The sequence below is a fragment of a genome, unplaced genomic scaffold (assembly GCF_019419815.1).
Source record: "Pyrus x bretschneideri cultivar Hongxiangsu unplaced genomic scaffold, Pyrus_bretschneideri_v1 Contig11, whole genome shotgun sequence".
NCBI classification, from domain to species: Eukaryota; Viridiplantae; Streptophyta; class Magnoliopsida; order Rosales; family Rosaceae; genus Pyrus; species Pyrus x bretschneideri.
This window is the reverse complement of record NW_025999402.1, coordinates 7262854-7283034: the sequence shown is the minus strand read 5'-3', so window position 1 is coordinate 7283034 and position 20181 is coordinate 7262854. Positions and strand designations below refer to the sequence as shown.

Below are 20181 nucleotides of genomic sequence, written 5' to 3'. Positions count from 1 at the left end.
GAACAAGGCGAGTCCAAGATGACCACATCTTGTTTAAACAAGATGAGTCTCAAATGATGACATCCATAAGCACCGATATACCGTTACAGTGACGTAATTTTCTACGGCATTTCTAAATATAAATATTTTGTATTTTTTATCTGCTAAATTTTTATTTAAAAATACAAAAAATAAAATCTAACGATTAAAACTTTTAAAGTATAAGTATGGAATATTCCAGAGCACCCTAGAACTCTCGAAGAGAAAATCTAACGTTTGATTGACTTTTTATACTTGATCTACCTAAATTTGAAAATAAAAAGGCTATAACAAATAAGAAATTGTTTCTAGATTATATTGGGTCAGGCCCACTTATGGTAAGCCCATTTAGTTTTACACAATGTAAAAACTGAAGAACAAAAGGTGTCGTTTCCGTGTCCAGAAGGAGAGGAAATTCTTTTTACATGCAGTTCATACAAGTAGATCCTGGTTTTCATATTTTTGCGCCATCTGACACGAATTTGCATGGTAGTTATGCAGATTTGATCATTTCGGGGACATCAAAAAACACACTGATGATGCTGTTTTTCGACATAAACGATTTGCAGCATAACCCCCACTATATATTCTTTTCCATCAACTTGTTCGCATTGGAGCAGCAAACAGCTGACAAAAAGGCTGATTTCCAATCACCAAAACTTTGTTCATTTCAACTGCCATCTTTCATCGATCCACAAACGAGCTATATATCATGTAACCTTAACCTTTCTCTATCAACTCCAGATACAAAACCACATTACAGATCAATTTATATATATAACATTGAGCCTTACGCATTCATTTCATAAATATATAATATAGGTGTAGTATTTTTTTTGAAATTTTTTTAATAATTGGAACAAAATAATTTACGTATGAGTTAGAGGAATGTTATTTGATTCAAAATATATAATATAGGTGTTGTATTTTGTTTTAATTTTTTTTTAATAATTGGAACAAACTAATTTACCTACCAATTAATATGGATACAATTACTACAAAATATATTTTATTTCACTTTTTCTAGTACTTTTAATTTGGCAAAAATTCAAGAATTTGGGAAACGGACCATAAAGTATAAGCGGCATGGGTGTAAATAAATTGTATTAATAGGTCAATAGTGTTTTGGTTGCAGATTTTAAATTTGAGCTTATAGTGGATCTTTAAAGATAGATGGGTTTTATCTAGAAATATTGAGTTGTAAGTATCAAAATCTAAAGCATGAACACGAAGAAAGAAAAGTACAAATGATTAAGATATGTGTTTTACTTGGCGTTTATCTGGAACACCTTTGCAGCATTAAAGCCAAAAGTTAATCCTAAGAAATTTAAAAGGGCAATTAAGAAGGTTCTTAACTAGTTCATGTTTTATTTCCAGAAACAGTTAAAAAGCCAAAACCAAAAGGTATCTTATTTAGTTTAAAGTTTAAGCATACACATAAACTGAATTAGCTAGTAAATAACTTAATTAACGTGGCGGCAATTCTTCCGGACTTGTCCCTTTAATCCAGTGAGAGGATTAATGTTCCCCATCTTAACCATGGACTTGGCAAACTGCTGAAAGAATAAGCTCTCATTAGCTGCATAGGTTTTCACCAGCTCAGCTGCCTGCCTTCCATTCCCAGTCAGAAGCACTTGGTCTGAAGGGAGAAGTCCATGTCCCCCAAGTACAAGCTTGAAGTAGCTGTTGTCGAACCTTGTAGGGGAAACAAAGTCCAAGGGAGCAGGTGTGTTGTCGCCATCTCTTCTAGGGCAAACTGATTTCCGGGTCTGCCTGACGAACAAACATTTTGCGAACCCAATTGTATGCCCTCCTGCATTGATATTGTTGTAGACATCGAAATTTCGCGTTCTTCGAAATTGGGACGAGACTTCTATTGATCCCTGCATCTGGAATATGGTTACTTGTTCTCAACTTTTCGTGTTTACAATTGTATATATAAAAAAAAATCCATAAATATTCAACTTGAATTTGTGTCGCGTTTAGACGGTCGTGATTTGTGAAACAAGTTAGTTTTACCCTACTAACAATAGTGTCACATCCTAACTAAAAGCCAAAGTGTTTCACTTTCTCATAACCATCTTTCAATTTGCCCCTAAACTTTCAGTTCGCTTTGAGTCTCTTTAGTCTTGAATTTGTGCCTAATAATTGTCAAATTCATTAAATTTTCTATTCTTTTTGCCCATTTGAATGGACAAAAATAACCAACGTGAAATCCAACGTGAAATTTCTGAGTGTTGTGCTTAGAAATCCAACGTGAAATTTCTGACTCAGTTCGTCGATTCAGGTCTCAAATGGCTGGGTCAAGTGGTAGTGATCTTCGGGCTCCAATATTCAATGGTGACAACTATGAATTTTGGAAGATCCAAATGAGAACTATTTTCAAATCACATGGAATCTAGGATCTAGTTGAAAAGGTCTTGAAATCTCATAATCGAAAGGGAAGAAGGTCGATGCAGAAGGGTCATCGGAATCAGAGAAAGGATCTCTGAACGAAAAGCTAATGAAGGATGCTAAGGCACTGGGTATTATCCATGGAGCTGTCTCATATGACATTTTCCCCAGAATCTTAAACGAGGAGACCTCAAAGGGTGCTTGGGATATCCTGTATTAGGAATTTCATGGCGATAAGCAAGTGAGATCCATCAAGTTGCAGGGTCTACGCCGTGATTTCGAGTACACAAGGATGAGGGATGATGAAACCTTGTCTGTGTATCTCACTCGTCTTCTCGAGTTGGTGAATCAGATGAAGAGTTATGGGGAAGAGTTATCCAGAAAGCGTTTGGTTCAGAAATTGCTCATAAGCTTGACCAAAGAATTTGACCCTGTTTGCTATGTGATTAAGCAAACTAAGGACATTGAAACTATTGAGGTGCAAGAGGTAATTGCTGCATTGAGGGGATTTGCACAGCGCCTTGATAGGCATGCTGAGAGTACCACTGAGAGAGCTTTCAGGAGTATGAGTGTAAATCCAAAGGGAACTCAGTCAAATCCCTCATTTGGTAACTCTAAGCCAAAGAAGAACTAGAAATCGAAGGGTAAGAAATGGGATCCTAAATCTCAGAACACTGTCAATCAAGGTGGCAAATATGACCAAGGAGGAAAACCAGATTAGGCTAAGGGAAAATGCAAACATTGTGATAAGTTACACTATGGTGAATGTTGGTTTAAAGGGAAGCCAAAATGTCATGGTTGCAATCGATTTGGTCATTTCATCAAGGACTTTGATCAACCAAACAAAGCTAAGCTTCTCAAGAACCTGATTCACTTGGTTCTCCAGTTTCAATCTCTGAAACTTATGATCATACTCCACATAAATGGAAGAGTTTGAGTGATGTATATGCTCAATGCAACATGAGTATCATTGAACTTGAAGATTTCAGTGAGGTAGTCAAAGATAAAGCTTGGAAAAAGGCTATGATAGAAGAGATGTTGATGATTGAAAAGAATTCCACTTGGGAATTAGTTGACAGACCAAATAGGAAACCGGTTGTGGGAGTGAAGTGGATATATAAAACTAAGCTAAACCTTGATGGCTCCATTCAAAAGCACAAGACAAGGCTTGTAGCCAAAGGCTACACACAAAAACCAGGGATTGATTTCAATGAAACCTTTGCTCCAGTGGCAAGGTTAGATACTATTAATGTCACATCCTGGCCCGGGGCGGACCACTTCCCGGGCCCGTTCCACCACCGTAGCACGATATTGTCCGTTTTGAGCCCCGACCACGCCCTCACGGTTTTGTTTCTGGGAACTCACACGAGAACTTCCCGATGGGTCACCCATCCTAGGAGTGCTATCGTGCGCTACTCGCTTAACTTCGGAGTTCCCATGAAACCCAAAGCCAGTGAGCTCCCAAAAGGCCTCGTGCTAGGTAGGGATGAGGATATACATTTAAGGATCACTCCCCTGGGCGATGTGGGATGTCACAATTAGGACACTCATTGCTCTAGCTGCACAGAAAGGTTGGAAATTGTGGCAATTGGATGTTAAATTAGCCTTTTTGAATCGTGTTCTCGAGGAGGAGGTATATGTAGATCAACCTGATGGTTTTGTGATTAAAGGGGATGAAGACAAAGTGTATAGGTTAAGAAAAGCACTCTGTGGTCTAAAACAGGCACTAAGGGCTTGGTAGGGTGAAATTGACACATATTTGATTCACTGTGGTTTTAACAGAAGCTCAAGTGAAACAACCCTTTTATGTGAGAACCAAAGAAGGTGTTGGGACTCTAATTGTGTCAATCTATGTAGATGACATAGTGTATACAGGTAGCAGTGATGAAATGATGCAAGAATTCAAGACTGAAATGATGAACAAGTATGAGATGTCAGATTTGGGTTTACTCCATCATTTTCTTGAGATGGGAGTTACTCAAATTGAAGGGAGTATATTCATACATCAAAAAAAATATATGCTCTAACCTTCTTAGATAAATTTGGGCTCAAAGACTGCAAGCCAATGAGCACTCCATTGGTTGCAACTGATAAACTGAAAAGAGAATATGGAAGTGAACCTGTAGATGAGTGTGAGTACAGGAAAATTGTTGGGAGCCTTCTGTATTTAACAGTAATTAGGCCAGATATTATGTTCTCTGCTTGTTTACTTGCACGATTTATGCACAAACCTACCAAGAAACATTATAGAGTTGCTAAAAAAGTTCTAAGGTACATTCAAGGAACAATTGACTTTGGGATTGAATATGTGATTGGAAAATATGCCTTGTTGATTGGTTACTGTGATAGTGATTGGAGTGGATCTGATGAGGATTTGAAAAGCACCTCAGGGTATGCTTTTTCATTTGGGAGCGGAGCATTCTCATGGGCTTCAGTTAAGCAACACAGTGTAGCACTTTCAATTGCAGAAGCAGAGTATGTTAGTGCAGCTGAAGCAACCTCTCAGGCTATTTGGCTTAGGTTTGTGCTCGAGGACTTTGAAGAAGAGCAAGCTGCTGCAACTTCCCTATTCTGTGACAACACCTCAGCTATAGCCATGTCTAAGAATCCGGTGTTTCATCAAAAAACCAAGCACATTGGCATGAAGTTTCATTTCATTCGAGATGCAATTCAAGAAGGTGTGGTTGATTTGATTTACTACAAAGGTGAAGAACAGATTGCAGACATCTTTACCAAGGCTCTTCCCAAGGGCAGATTCAACTACTTGAGAATCTTACTTGGTGTGAAATCAGTTAGCAATTTAGAATGGAGTGTTGAAAAGTAAATTGCTTACTAATTTCTTGTTAGTAAATGATTTACTTATTCAATTTACCTTTGTCCTATTGTATAATTGTTTTGTTCTATTGTGATAACTTGTGCTCATATGCCAAGTGTAGGGTCTTAGATCAGTTTTCATGTTCAATGGCTCACATGCCTTGTAAGTGCCATGTGTCATAATCACAATGGCTAATGCATTTGAATGGCTATGATAACTGATGTAAGAAATGATCTATATGAATGAAAAGCATTGTTCTGCAACAGCGTGGTTGATGTAGGGATTATTCCATTTCTCACTCTAGTTTTTCATTTTCTCTCTGTATTCTCTTGCTCCCTTCGTAATCCAGGAGTTCATCAATGAAAGACTACTCAAATATCAACATAAGCTAAGCTTCATGTGAAGCACAAAGCAGTGTTACTGGAACAGACGCTTAAAGTGACACCTTTATTTGATTAACTCGTGTTATAGTGGTGTCTCGTGTGATTGTGGAGGTTGACATTTGTGGTTACGGAGTCTGCAGGCATTGGATTGGTTTGTAAGCCTTGTTAGCTCAATGTAAACGGTTATATATATAACTGTGCATTTTTTTAAACAGTTACTCATAGTTGTAACTATCAATTTTAAATGGACAGATAACTACTACAGTTATCCATACCCACGGATATTTTGCACAACTCTACCTGCGGCCGAAAACATAAACAACGGGCCTCATTGTAAATTTCATACCTGGTGGTTTGGTTGAGGCAAAGAAACTTAATTGCACCTGGGTGCAACTAGGGTCGGGACAACCTGAATCCCTCCTACCCAATAGAAAAACCAATATCGTGTAGATTATAAAACAATTAATATATGTGATGATGTAAGATGATGTTTGTAGAAAAGAAAACACTACATATTAATAGTCTTTCCCCTCACTCTCAGAGCCACAATTTCAGCTGGTTGTGCTTTCAAATACCATGGAAAATTGGAAATCCATCTACAACGACTCGATTTCCATGGGAATTGCAAGCACCCCAGAAACTGATAAGTCTACAAGAACTACTAGATTTAACATTGTTTAAATGTTCTATCTATCCACCTATTTCAAGAACTGAAAGCGACCTGCTTGTGTCGGTTGAGATCGCCCAGATACTTTGTTGAATTATACTCTTGTGCATCCGATAGTTCTTCAGAGTATGTTCTTTGCAGGAACCTCCTTTTCGATTCTTTTGCACATTTGGATACATAATCATCGCCTCTTAGCAGCACCACAACCTGCGCCAAACCAAAATGTGTCATCATCCCACTATCCAACACCTCAAACATTTAAGTGAAACTAGGAGGCTGAAACTTCATGAAACAAGGTATGATGACCTCGCTCGATCAAGTCATCATGAATAGTTAACTCAGAAAAATAATGGGATATCTGTCTGGAATTTGTACTTACCTGACTCATGCGAGGACGTAGAATAGAAGACTGCTCGATGCATAAAGCTGCTGTCAAAACCATGTGATCCATCTCTTTGCGGTCATAGTTGTCACCAATATTAGGATCGACAAGCTCCTTGATCTCATTGTTATCAAGCAAAGGCTTTGCCTACAAAGAGTGAAAAAATTACATCTGCAGCTACGGACTTGCATATATCGACAACAATAGATGGTAATGTTCTAATTATGCAGAAGCAAACCTACCCAAAGTACAAGGCTTTTCTGAAGATCATCCAAAGCTGGACGCCCGGTTATAAGCTCCAAGAGTAAGACTCCGAAAGAATAAACATCAGTTTTTTCATCTACTATTCCATGCATGAAATACTCAGGAGCAAAATACCTGACATTCAAGGGTAAGAAATGAAGACATCGAAATATAAAGAATCTTATTTAACTGTAACAAAACAGTTTACCGTACATACCCAAATGTACCCTCAGATTTAGGGACATTGTGATGAGTCCATTGTTTGGGTAGCCACTTTGCAAGCCCGAAATCACATATCTAGCATAAATTGGCTATACCGATCAGTAAGTTGATTATAAAGAGAGAGATGAAAAGGACACATAGTTTAGGTCCAGTGAGGTCAGCGGTTAGCACATGAGAAGGCCAATACGATTCATATGCAATGTTGTCAATTTCTCTTTGTCAATATGAAGAAGGCAAGAGGAAAAGATGTAAAACACAGTCCGTTTTAGCACAATAAGAAACACCGGATTGAGCCTGAGTAAGTATGCTAAATGGCAAACAGAGCAAATAAGTATCGAGATTCATTAAAATTCTTTATGATTAAACATTTGAAAGCATATCCTTAAGCTTATGCTTATCAAATATGCATTTAAACAATGCGAACTTCATTCTTAAATGCAGCGGCTAAAATGCGTAGTTTTCTATATTCGGAGAGATCTTATGTACTAAGAATTGTAGCTGTCGGCACATGCCTGCCATTTATGTTGCACGGGTATTGAACACAATATGATAAAATTGTTCCAGGACGCTATCTCCCCAGGATAAAAACAGACTGCAAATAGATAATTGTAACGTTTATGTGCATAAAAAGGTTGCATACAATCAACAAAGCTAGACAATGTAGTCAGTAACCAAAGACTGTTGGTGGCCTTATGTTTCAAGATACCACAAAGACCATCTAATTGTAACGTGTAGCCAAACTTGTTAGCATATTGTAACTTAACTCTACAAAATAAACCAGGAAATACAGAACTCTTTCAAGTTTCAATGTTCGAGCAATTTTTGGTGTGAAACTTGGAAAATACCTGTGGCACAAAATCTTCTGTGAGCAGAATATTATCAGCTTTAATGTCTCTATGAATGATTCGCCTCTGGCAACTCTCATGAAGATACAGCAGACCATCTGCTGTCCCCAAAGCAATTTTGTATCTTTTACTCCAATCAATTTCATTAGCCTTTGGACCTGGAATATGCAGATGACTTAAAAAGAAAGCGCATAAACGAATAAGCAGTTTGAAACTAAGAACTGGAATCCAGAAATCATGAACATACCGTGCAGGAGCGATCCTAAACTTCCAAGTGAAAATAATTCGAAAACGAGGTGCATTCCTCCTTCAACACAACATCCAATCAACTTTGCAGTATTAGGATGATCAACATGAGCTATAGTGCCAAGTTCAGATAGAAAGCCTGCTGTTTTCTCATCTGCTGTTCCTTTCGTCAGCCGCTTGACTGCTACTAGCTGCCCACTTTTCAAGCGACCCTTGTAAACTTCTGAATAACCACCCTTTCCAATTGTGTTTTCTGCAAGAAACATCCCCACAGAGAAAATGTCATAATCAAAATGAAATTAAAAAGGTTTGTGAATTCTGCGATTATGAGTCCACATATCGGAATTGGATAGTAGATCTTAGTATCTGGCGGAAGTTACTGACCACCGTTAAAATCATCGGTCGCCTTTTGGAGCTCGGCAATGGTAAAGTTCACCAACGAAGACTTGAAGTTGGATATATTAGTCAATGCTGGATTCTCTCTTGCACACCCGATCCTTCTTCGTGATGATATCTTTGGCACACCAAGCGGAGGGAAGGAGACTAAGCGCTTAAGCGATCTCTTACCCCATTGTTTAAAGAATTTACGCCAGTGAGAAAGTGAACTTGAACTTGAACCTTGCACTGATGACTCAGTCGTGCTGTTTTCAGAAGAACTAGTCTCGGGTTCAAAGCCTCTCATGCAAGCTTCTAAAACTCCTCTAGGAGTTTGGACATCGTCCTTCTCTTTTTCCATGTCGATATACCTCAAATCTACAAAGAAGAAACCCGAGCATTACGACATAGGAATCGGAACACGAAAACAGATAAGCAAACCAAAAAGGAAGTTACCTTGGGCAGAAGCAGAAGTAAGTAGTGCTTTCTGTTTTCTCTGTTTCACCTCAGAAATCTCATCTGGGACCTTCAGTGATAATTTTTTGGGTTCATTTCCAGCTCCCCTGGATAGAAATTAATAAAAATGTTGGCGCAAAATATAAAAATCACAACAAATGAAGGACTAAAAGGGCGAAGAAATCCCCTTACGGATTATATTTCACAATTTCAGAAACAAGGTACAAAATCCATATATATCTTTTAACTTTTCTGCTAAGGTAATAAAAATTTACCAACTTCCTCAAATGCCAAAAAGGTAAAAACTTTAGACCATTTACTGTCATTGCTTGCACAGACATTAAAAACCCACACCCAATTTTCTCAAACTCAAACAAACACAGACAACAATAACCAGGCCTTAAGTGGGGTCGCTGGATGAATTCTAGAACGTCATTCCACTCAGTTTTGCGGTAAGTCTTCCGTTAGCTAAACAAACACAGAAAAAAGCAGAAAATTTCCAGATGTATACACACACATATACATACAAATATGCAAATATAGCATTGAAAACCCAAAAACCCCACCACAACAATCAACAGAAAAGCTCAGAAAAAAGTTCTAAAAAAAACTCAGATGCTGAAAAGACCAAACTTTTTTCAGATTGGCATACGAAATCCACAAAACCCAGAAGTTCACCTCAATATAAAGCATTAAAAAACGTATGCTTTAAATACATAAAAATAAAAATAAAGAAAAAAACCGAAATGAGAGAACAGGAAGGAGAAAGGAGGCATACCATGAAGAATAAGGTCCTTTCACTTCACCATTCGCCATCAACACTCTCCCACCAGATGCACAGAGACTGCTGTGCTGCTTTCTTCAACAAAGGAGGCCCTGCAAATTTATAAACCAAAATTTCTGATATTTTAAGCCACAAGGATCTGATTGTTATTATCTATATTGATAGAGAAAGGAATCTAGAAGCTAAACATTTGAACAGAGTCTCGTCCCCTTCTCTCTCTCTCTCTCTCCTCTCTCCTGTTTGACACACTATGGTTTTCGGTTTCAATGTGTTTTTTGCATCAGTCCGAAAGAGTCGCTGCTGGGTCGAACTGGGTTACTGACAAGTGTTCAGATTTGGACAGCGACTTCTGCTCACAACCTTGAATGAAAGTGAGAGAGAGAGAGAGAGAGAGAGAGAGGGTGGCCGTTGGTCGTGGGTGTAAATAAAACATTTTTTGGATTTTTGCGCAAAGTTTTTTAGTATGGAGGCTATGGTTTTTGAGATATCTCCACTATTGCACAATTAAGATGCCAAAGTTGAAAACTTTGGGGGCCTTTTTTTTTTTTTTTTTTTTTTTTTGTGAACAATTGACATTATTACACTAAAGAAGAGTATATGAGCTTAGCCTCACAATTGGTTAGCAATAATGTGATTCAAATTTGTCTTTGACTAGAATTGAATCTAAGACCTCTCATTTACAAGTGAAGAGGAATAATATTAGACCGTAGTACTAAATGGCTTCTAAAAAATATGGTTGTTCAACCGATATCAACCAATGAGGCAATATAGGCCAACTGTGCACTGACCCATAATCCTTCCATTGTTGAGAGCGGGAGGCTTTCGCTGCTATGTGAACCCAGCATGACGCATTACCCTCCACTCTAGGTGTCACATGGTCTAAGCTTAAGCCCGAGCCACATGACCCAACTCACAACTTGGAGTGGACGATTCAGTTAGTTGCAACAGCAGACCCTGCTCGATGAGTCAAACCATTGTCCTACCACCTTGGTGCCCTCACTTGAGTCACAAGCTACCGTGACTTAGCTCAACTTTAGAGTAAATATATGTGGTCATAAATCAATTAAATCGACCAAAAAGGATGGAAACCTTTTTTTGGATCTTCCCTTGAACATTTGGGAGTTGTTAAATATGTGAGATCATGTCTATAGTTTTGGCAATGATTCATTAACTTTGTTGATTCTGAGGGTTCATATTTATGGAAGAATCTACAAACAAATGCTAAACCTATTAGAAATGGTTAAGTGCATACATGAATTCTATACATTTTTTGGTATTCCATCCATACAAATACAAAGTTATAAACTTTTATGCATTGATAACATTGCTACAAATGCAAAAGTTACACCAACTAAATTGAACTTGTGTAATTATTTTCGAGAAACCTAATCACATATTGTTGGATACGCTGCATTTATATTAGAAAGTGCAAGCAATATCTCTAATGGTATTCACTTCTTTTTACAAGAAAGCGATATTTTGTCAACGACTAACAAACAATACAATATGAAATAAAGACATCCTGAATAAAATCAGAATGATCTGTAGTAGTTATGAGTTCAACATAAATTACTTCCATGTTTGAAATAAAAACAACAAGTAGTTATGAGTTTAATGGAAATTTCTTTTTTTGTTTTTTTTTTAACACCTAGAAACTAGATTTTTTTAGAGAAATTAATATAAATAAATGGTATTGTTAAAAGTACACCAAAAAAAGTATTCAAATTTTTTTTTTTTGGAACAAAAACTATTGTAAATTATGTAAGTTTTGATTACACAAGGGGAATGGGAGTAAATAATATAATATAAATAAATGGTATTGTTAATAGAGAACAACACTAGGGCTTTTGAGAAACCAAAAAAAGATGAATCCCCAATGTAAGGGAGGGAGAGGCCCCAAAACGGCATAATATAATATTTGTGGAGGAATGTTGTGTTGTCCCATCGAATACAACCTCCAATACGGTCAATAATATTGGCCAAATAATAAAGTGCTTTAAAAAAAATGCTAAATATAATATAGTATAAAATAAAATAATACTTCGCGACCGGCACGAAATATAATATGATGTTGTTCCTTCTCTTGCAATATGCAGCTTATAATATTTTCTTTACCGCTGAGGTTAAGTCTGGCAAATTGTGTTGTCGTGTTTCTTTTGTGTTTGTATCATATTCGTTATCTTAATAGATCGTGTCATGTAAAATTTGTTATTTTGACAGGTTTTTAACAGGTAACTTAATAATGATTCTATTTGTTAAAGAGTCATGTCGGGTTAATGAACATGCTAAAAATTATGATATCTAATGTCTAGATCCGGAAAACGATATCTTATCGGATTTTTAAAAAATAATTTGATAACAACCCGACTCGTTTACAAATTCTTAATTAACTAATGACCCGATAATGAACTGAATTGTTAACAGGTTGACCAAAAATTTGTGTTCGAAACGTTAGAGTAATGTGATCAATTTTATGAACGTAATATAAGTTGCTCTCATTGTTGACGTAAAGTGTACACTCCTATTACCTCAATTATTTATTAATGACAATGAAATGAAGCTAAAATTGCATGGCCTTGAATTGTCGGTGTGTATCTGTTAGGTATGGTGTTTGAGTAGTGAAATCAGATTAAGAAATGGACCCCGATATTGCCGGTTGGCTGATGTGCATTGTCTTGAGTCGTGGTTCTTTATGAACGATGGATTTATGGTTTTGGCCATGGAGATGTAGACTTTCAAACTATACACATAACAAATTTTTTGTCGGCAGATGAGTCCTTTTCCGACAAAAATTTTGATTTGTCAGCTGAATGTTTAATTAGTGAAGTATAGCTTAATCTGTAAGTCACTTACAAACTATAAATACTGTATTTGTACTATTTATTTCTCAGTTAATGAAATAACAGAGTATATTCTTTCTTTGTTTCTCTATCTAAAATACTTTCTTTCATACTCGATATCTCTCTATTTTTTTTGTAAAGATGGTATCGTGAGCCTCTCTTACACACGCATCCATATGGAGGATTCTAGTACTTCCGCTTGGTGAAAGACCACTAGCTATGCTTGCATCAGTTGCAAGTGAGAACGCAACACATGATTGAATCCTAGCAAATTATGTTGTACTATAGAGTAAAGTTGAAAAGTTGAAGTGACGAAAACCTCATTGACAATATGGAAAAGAAAAAGGTAAATTTGAAAACATGACAAATGAATTTTAGAGGGGGCACTACTTAACTTCTTAGATGTCATGAGCTATTCATTTTTAACCGCACAATAGTAACTCGTCAAAACTTCAAAAGTAAAAGTTTATGTACGCATGTCAACTTATGATTTGTCTATAAAAAGAAATCACTCTTTACATAAGGAGCCAAGTATTTTCTTCTTAGGGATAGGCTTTGAGGCTAGCCAAGTTTGATAATAAAGACAATGTGTCACATATGTCCTCAAGTTTGAATCACAAATTTGAAATGTAGAAGCAATATAAAGAAGGTGGGCTTATATATAAAAGAGGTGGGCTTTTTACATTTTGATAGATTGGCTTAGTACTTCCCCAAGATATTGGCATCCTAACAATGGACTCCAATCTTATTGAAGTGGTATGTTTGGGTTGGGGATTGCTGATGAGCCCACACCGTCCTTTAGTACATAAGTTTTCTTTCTTCTTCTGTGTATATATATTTTTTTGTGTGTGCGCGCTTGCGTGTGTGTAAATTAAGGGGTTAGTACATAAGCTTTTTAATACCAATATTAAGTGACTTTTTTTTTTTTTTTTTTTCCAAAGTTTAGAAAGAGTCATCACGCAACAATACTTTTCAACTTTTACGTAATGATTTAATGCCTTTTGATTTAGTGTGGTGAATAATTGAGGCCTACGTACTTCATGTCTCAAGAACATGATTATCAGCTTCTTTTCAAGTAACGAGCTATATATATGTTTTGAAGAGAATTAATCATGTTTTTGAGACCTAGTTTTGACCTGAGGTCCATTGCTTCAAATTCTTCACCACAGTATATCAAAAAGCGAATAATGTGTACTACACCAACTATAACGAAATCCAAATTTTTGGACTACTTTGTAATTGTATGTATCTTTAGATGATTCGAAAATATTGCCATTAGGGATGACTAAGAGCACCATTGCGGTTGGTACGCGAATACGAGGATGAGTACAGCGACATCGATAAGAACCACATGCACCACCTTTCCGGCTTTGCTCCTTCATCCGATACTGCTGCTTTTTTGTGAAGCTTCTTTTTCTTCTTCACCCTTCTTCGATTTGGATTTGGTGATTCACCAGCAGAAGCAATGGTACCAGCCATCGTCTCGGCTGATCTTCATTGCCTTTTCTTTTTCTCTCCTTGTGAACTTTACTTCACCTTTTATTTCTGTTGTCTTAGATAGAAAAGAAAATGAGATGCGAAGGAGTTTGCAGAAAATATAAGAACTGAAGTTTCAAAGAAAAATGAAACTCGTATAATCTTCTGAGAAAGTGACCAAACTTACAAGAAAATGAGAGAGAGAGAGATCAATTTATACAAAATACAGAGCTTGCTTAGCTCTAAAGCTACAGCTCCTTAACCATATGCAGTTATAAGCCATTAGAATGCGGACATCTGTCAGCAGTTTTGAATGGTTGTTCTCTACATGTCGTAAATGGTAGTCAAGCTATTTTCAAGACTGCAAGTCTCGCCCGTGAGCTTGTTGTGTATCGTAGCATCACTTTCTATATGTTTCTGTTGTCTGCTTGGCTGTTTGGCTTTTTATGAATTTAATTTCATTGCTTAAAAAAAAGAAAGAGGTGGAAGCCGAGTGCAGGAAGGTGATAGTGAAAACATTAGTGCGGATTCTCACACTGAATGAGTAAACTTTGTAGTCTTCTTGATTCGTTTTGGCATCTGAATGAGCAAAATGAATTAGTAGGTCAAATAATAGCGGTTGTACGATAAAATAATGTCGCAGTAAATGAATTAATTAAACGCGTTGATAGAGTCCTTTCTAGTTGGAGTTTTGGAACTCCCTTCTCTGAGATTAGTTCTACGAATCAAAGTTTGGTAGATGTAAGAAGTGATTTATATTGGATTTGGTGACAGAATCTTATATTGATTTAGGGTTTATCCAAGAATTTCATAATAATATGTGATTTATTTACACATGATACTATCATAATACCATTTGTATGCGTATACATTTTTTTTTTTTGGTGGACAATACTTACATTCATTCCATAACCAATTTGTCCATAAATTTACGATTAATGTATTTTCATTATATAAATTAATAATTTGAATTGTTTGTACGGTAAAATACAGTAATCACAAGAGGTGGAGTGGATAAGGTGGTGCACTCCAAGAGGTGGGTGCAAATGCCACCAGTTGTCTCCATTTTTATGGAAGAAAAAAAAGAGATGAGTACAAATTTTCCTATTTTCCTATTTTTCCACTCTTAACTATTTTAGACCACAAATTAAAACGAATATGATTGATAAAAGTTGGGCCAAGATATGAGGAAAACTGTGGAGTATATGGGGTGAGATCTTTACGGTTTAGGATTTAAAACAAGATTTTGGACAAGACCAAAGTAATTAAGAGACTGACGCGTTCCATTATCCATGGCTCCAAATGGGGATCAAATCAAACCTTTGTTTTTTTTCTCTAAATGGACATGTAGATTTTGAGTTCTTCACCACTTTAGAGAAAAATCGAGTATTGATTGATTTTTTAACTAAAAATTTGTGAGTATCAGTTCTTAAACTTGTTACAATGTAGAACAATAATTTTTTGAGTAATTCCATTAGAACTCCCATTTCTTATTTGTTCCTTAAAATTCTTTTTTTGATCGGTATGTCCCTAACCTTATTGTCAATACTTGGTAACAAAAGTACAAATTAAATCGTGCGTTTTGGGTCACAATATGGAGCAATGGTGGCCAATTTTTATACCCCACATTTTGTTGGTTACACTCACATTTTGGTGGTGTAATACGTGTATATTGACTTGGTCATGTCAAATGAAAACTTTGTTTTGAAAAAAAAATTCATTAAAATAGTAGAAAATATACATATGACAGGCATATGCCTCTTCGAACAACTCAAAAAGTTTGAACAAATAAAAAAAAATTATCACAACCTACAATTACAAACACTCAACATACAAAATGATTCTTCCATCATGGAGGACCTTAGTCCTAAACCCCAGTAGTCACAAGGACCAAAACATTGCAAGCCCGAGAACTAACGTAGAGGCTACACGAAGAAAAGACCACACCAATCAATGATTTTGCAATTGTTAGCAGAGAAATCTTGCTATGAGTTCCTTCCGACAAACGTCAAGTTTCCTTCTCATTGTCCTTTGTCGAGCGCACAAGCCGCAAACACCACCACCTCAGATTTGAACGAGATTGAACAACCACGACCATGGCTACAATCACAAAATCTCTCATCGACAAAGTGAGAGAACGACCACAACCACAAACTGAAGGCTCTCCTTAGCAGAGCGAGAAAGTGACTACAACTATAAACAAAGAGAAGAAAAAAAAGATAAAGAAAGATTGTCGCTAACTAGAACACAAAAAGTAAAGGTCGGTAGCTAGTTTTTTATTTTTTATTTTTTATTCTCTTGTTTTTCTCTAGCCGCGAGGAGAGATGTCAAATAGAAACTTAATTGAACAAAGAATGTAATTATGCTAAAATAATACTTTCAAACGCTGACATGGTCTTTCATAATTTCTTATTTCTTCCGGATTAATATATGTGTGTCGTTAGCTTTGGATTTAAAAAATACACAGCATATTTTGTTAGGTTTGATAGCAAAAGTATTGATTCCTTTGTATTAGGACAACTGAATATGCTAATTAGAATAGAACATCACTAATCCAACCAAGAAACATTAGGATAAACCTAAGGCCTAGCAGTACCAGGTCTCTTCTGCCAAATATTCATTTATTTGTTTGCTTTGCCTGTTAGACTAAGTCTTACTTTCTAGAACAATGAAGTTCTAAATATTCCCGGTTAGCTCTTAAATGAGTGGTATTTGTTAAAATATTTTACATCGGCTAAGATTGAGAAAAAGAAAAGTTTCAACTCCACTCTTACTAATATCGAGATCTTTTATGATAAAACCTTATATATGTTGAACTGAACAAATGTACTCGGTCAATTATTTAAATGTACTATTTTTCCCGTTAATTGTAGAAAAAGTGTTAAAATATTATTTCAATCAACTCTATATAGTATATAGGAGAGAAGTTATAGGTGTGAGTGTACACACCCAAGACCCGCAAATTTAAAATTCAGTTAGAAGTTAGGAACACATCCCCAAATCAATTTAAATTGCTTCCCTCCAACAATAACCGCCAAACTTCCATTCCACCTTCAAGGCTTCAAAGCATTTGTGAGCTCCCAAAGAACGAAGTCAAACTTCCCATTCCATTCCAAAAAAAATCAAAATTTATGCTGCAGTCTGCAAATCTCAATGAAAACCCTATTGATCGCTCAATTTCTTCTCCTCCTTCTTGGATTGGCCTTACCCCTGACCAATTCTAAAGCAATTTCCCATGAAAATTTCCATAGAAAATTGGGTAGTGCAGCTAATGCTCCATGCCCATTGAACATCGGCCTTATGCAAAAACTCATCACCCAAAACGATCTTCCATTGCCCTTGCTAGATATTGCGACCAAGTGCCAGTACGTGCTACAAGGAATCCGTCTCCTTCGATCAGACTATCTTCGAACCACCAGATTGTTTTTATTGTCTCCAGATGTCCTGGATGCCTGCTGGGATTCGTATGTGAATCTAGTCGATCAATTCATTCCCAGGTTTGATATTACGTCCAAATGTGGCTTGAAGACCAATTTCATGTCACAAACTTGTAAGAACATCACAACAAAGTCTGATTTTGAAACCTTGGTTTCAGGAGAGGAGTTGCAACAAATGAAGGGCTCTTGTGATCAGTCTTTGAAGAAGAATTCTGGTTGTAATTCCTGCGTGGATCGCTTGTTAAGAGTTCTCACATCTTATTTCAGAGTCTCAAATGATGGCAATGTTTCTGATTGCAATGGCTACCCGTTTATATATGCTGCGGCATTTTCCAACAGGTTTGGACCAACAGATATGGGGACTGCCAAGTGTTTGTTTCTGCTTGATTTCTCACCATCTAATAAAAAGTCTGGAGATCCCAAGCCGGTGATTTGGGGGATCGTGACGGGTTCTTTTTATGGATTTATCGGGGCATTGGTTGTGGTTTGGTTTCTTTGGATATGGAACAAGAAATGGAAGAGGAAGAAGAAGGAAAATTTGGCTCAAATTGAAGAAGTTTCGAGTGGGGAGATGGAAATTAGTGGTCGAATTAGTACTTCAACAAAGTTCAGCTTCGAGGAAATACAAAAGGCTACGAGGAATTTCGCAAGGGAGAACATAATTGGTATGGGAGGATATGGGAATGTTTACAAGGGGATGTTGCAAGATGGCTCTGAATTTGCATTGAAAAGGTTCAAGAACTGCTCTGCAGCCGGAGACCAAGTTTTCGCACACGAAGTGGAGGTGATCGCAAGCGTAAGGCATGTGAATCTTGTGTCCTTGAGAGGCTATTGTATTGCGACCGTGTATAAAGGAGGCCACCAGAGAATTCTAGCTTGTGAATTGGTGCGAAATGGAAGTCTCTATGACCATCTGTTCCAACCGAAATTCAAGAAGCTTAGCTGGTCAATTCGCCAAAATATTGCGCTTGGAGTGGCTCGTGGGTTGGCTTATTTACACCACGGCGTACAGCCTGCTATCATTCATCGTGACATCAAAGCGAGCAACGTGCTTTTAGATGAAGCATTTGAAGCGAAACTGGCAGATTTTGGCCTTGCAAAGTTCACACCAGAGGGGCAGACACATGTGAGCACTAGGGTCGCCGGCACACTAGGTTATGTTGCTCCTGAGTATGCTTTGTATGGCCAAATATCTCAAAAGATCGATGTGTATAGTTTCGGGGTTGTACTGCTTGAGCTTTTGAGTGGGAAGAAAGCAGTTATAGAATTCAACGACGAGAATAGGCCTTTGTTGTTGTCAGATTGGGCGTGGTCACAAGTCAGGGAAGGCAGAGTTTTGGATGTCATTGATGAATGCATGCCCGAATTAGGCCCGCCGGAACTAATGGAGAAGTATGCTTTGGTTGCTGTGCTTGCTTCTCATCCAGTTGCATATGCTAGGCCATCAATGGACCAGATTGTAAAAATTCTGGAAAATGATATCCCAATTCCAACCATCCCTGATCGTCCATTGCTCTTGTAGCATAATATGAATGAGCTTCAATAGTGTGTGTTTACAAGTCAAACCCGGCTGACCAAGAATGTACATTTTATTTTATACATCCTTTTGTAATAGGACTTCCTCAACCATAATGGTATTGTAGTAGTACGTGATTGACTTGAGATACTGGCATACCTTATGACGGTGAGTAAGAAATTGTTTAATTTATTCATGAATCAGATGCTTTTTACTTAGAGAAATGTTTCGCTACTTAATACAACAGTTTAATGACTTCTTTCTTGTAAGTGACATGTTTTAGATCCGATTCTTGTCAAAGACAAATTCAAATCAAATTATTATGGATTCTCGTCAAAGACAAGTTCAAATCAAATTATTTATAAACAAAACAACTTAGAGAAATGTTACAAAAGCCTTCAGTTTTAATTTTTGTTTTAGAATAATAGATTCTAAACAAATTAATATGAGAAGGGGTCAAATCTTGACCATGGTTAGGGCAACAAACAACAACAGTTTTACTGATAAGGGTTAACAATTTTATTGAACAAGAGCAACATGTGTCTGAAATAGCCTAAACCCCAAAAAGAATTGGCTTATTAGAGCTGGGGTGGACGCAGCGACACTGCTTCTCCGGTGTGCACTGGCATGATTTGCATTTGGGGCACATAAGCATGCAGTCATGATCATTATTGCAATAGGGTAAGAACGTCTTTGCCTCAGCATATTGCTGCAGACCTGCCAACAATTTATTTACTGTTTACAAAAAAAAAAAACAATTTATTTACTGTTAACAAATAGAATATTTACAGTACTGTTCCAAATTAAATACTAGGGATTATCCAGTAGGTTTTGTCATTTGTGCACGGTATCTTACATACCCTATGAGGTTTTCGACTGTAAGGTGCTCTGCCAACAATTTTTTATACTATAAAATTATATTCCGAAGCAGAATAAAATTTTTAAAAAGTAATATTTTACCAGAAGCCATAACCATGAGCACAATCACCAAAAAAGCCATTTTGGATGAAGACTTGTCCATATCTTTTTGACTTTGCAATTAGGTAGTCGGAGTGTCTAAAGATAGCTGTGGTGTTTGCTGC

At 36.9% G+C, this 20181-nt stretch overlaps 3 protein-coding genes across 3 annotated transcripts; 1 reads left to right on the top strand and 2 right to left on the bottom strand.

Moving 5' to 3' along the window:
- Positions 1-1481: 1481 nt before the first annotated feature.
- Positions 1482-2574, bottom strand: LOC125473902 (peroxidase 9-like). Its single transcript, XM_048577324.1, has 2 exons — positions 2410-2574; positions 1482-1907 (listed from the first exon to the last, which is right to left on the bottom strand). Exons 1-2 carry the CDS (start codon positions 2572-2574, stop codon positions 1482-1484), a joined length of 591 nt encoding a protein of 196 aa, XP_048433281.1.
- Positions 2575-6057: 3483 nt separating this feature from the next.
- On the bottom strand, positions 6058-10164 carry LOC103928342 (receptor-like cytosolic serine/threonine-protein kinase RBK2). The gene is made up of 9 exons (XM_009337373.3): positions 9825-10164; positions 9047-9153; positions 8600-8968; positions 8217-8468; positions 7970-8127; positions 7120-7199; positions 6902-7037; positions 6657-6806; positions 6058-6484 (listed from the first exon to the last, which is right to left on the bottom strand). The coding sequence occupies exons 1-9, from the start codon at positions 9860-9862 to the stop codon at positions 6314-6316; spliced, it is 1461 nt and encodes a 486-aa protein (XP_009335648.2). The 5' UTR covers positions 9863-10164; the 3' UTR covers positions 6058-6313.
- A 7135-nt stretch (positions 10165-17299) lies between these two features.
- On the top strand, positions 17300-19195 carry LOC103928363 (probable LRR receptor-like serine/threonine-protein kinase RKF3). The gene is given in 1 exon segment (XM_009337394.3): positions 17300-19195. A coding segment is annotated over 1 exon segment (1896 nt).
- The last annotated feature ends 986 nt before the right edge of the window (positions 19196-20181 follow it).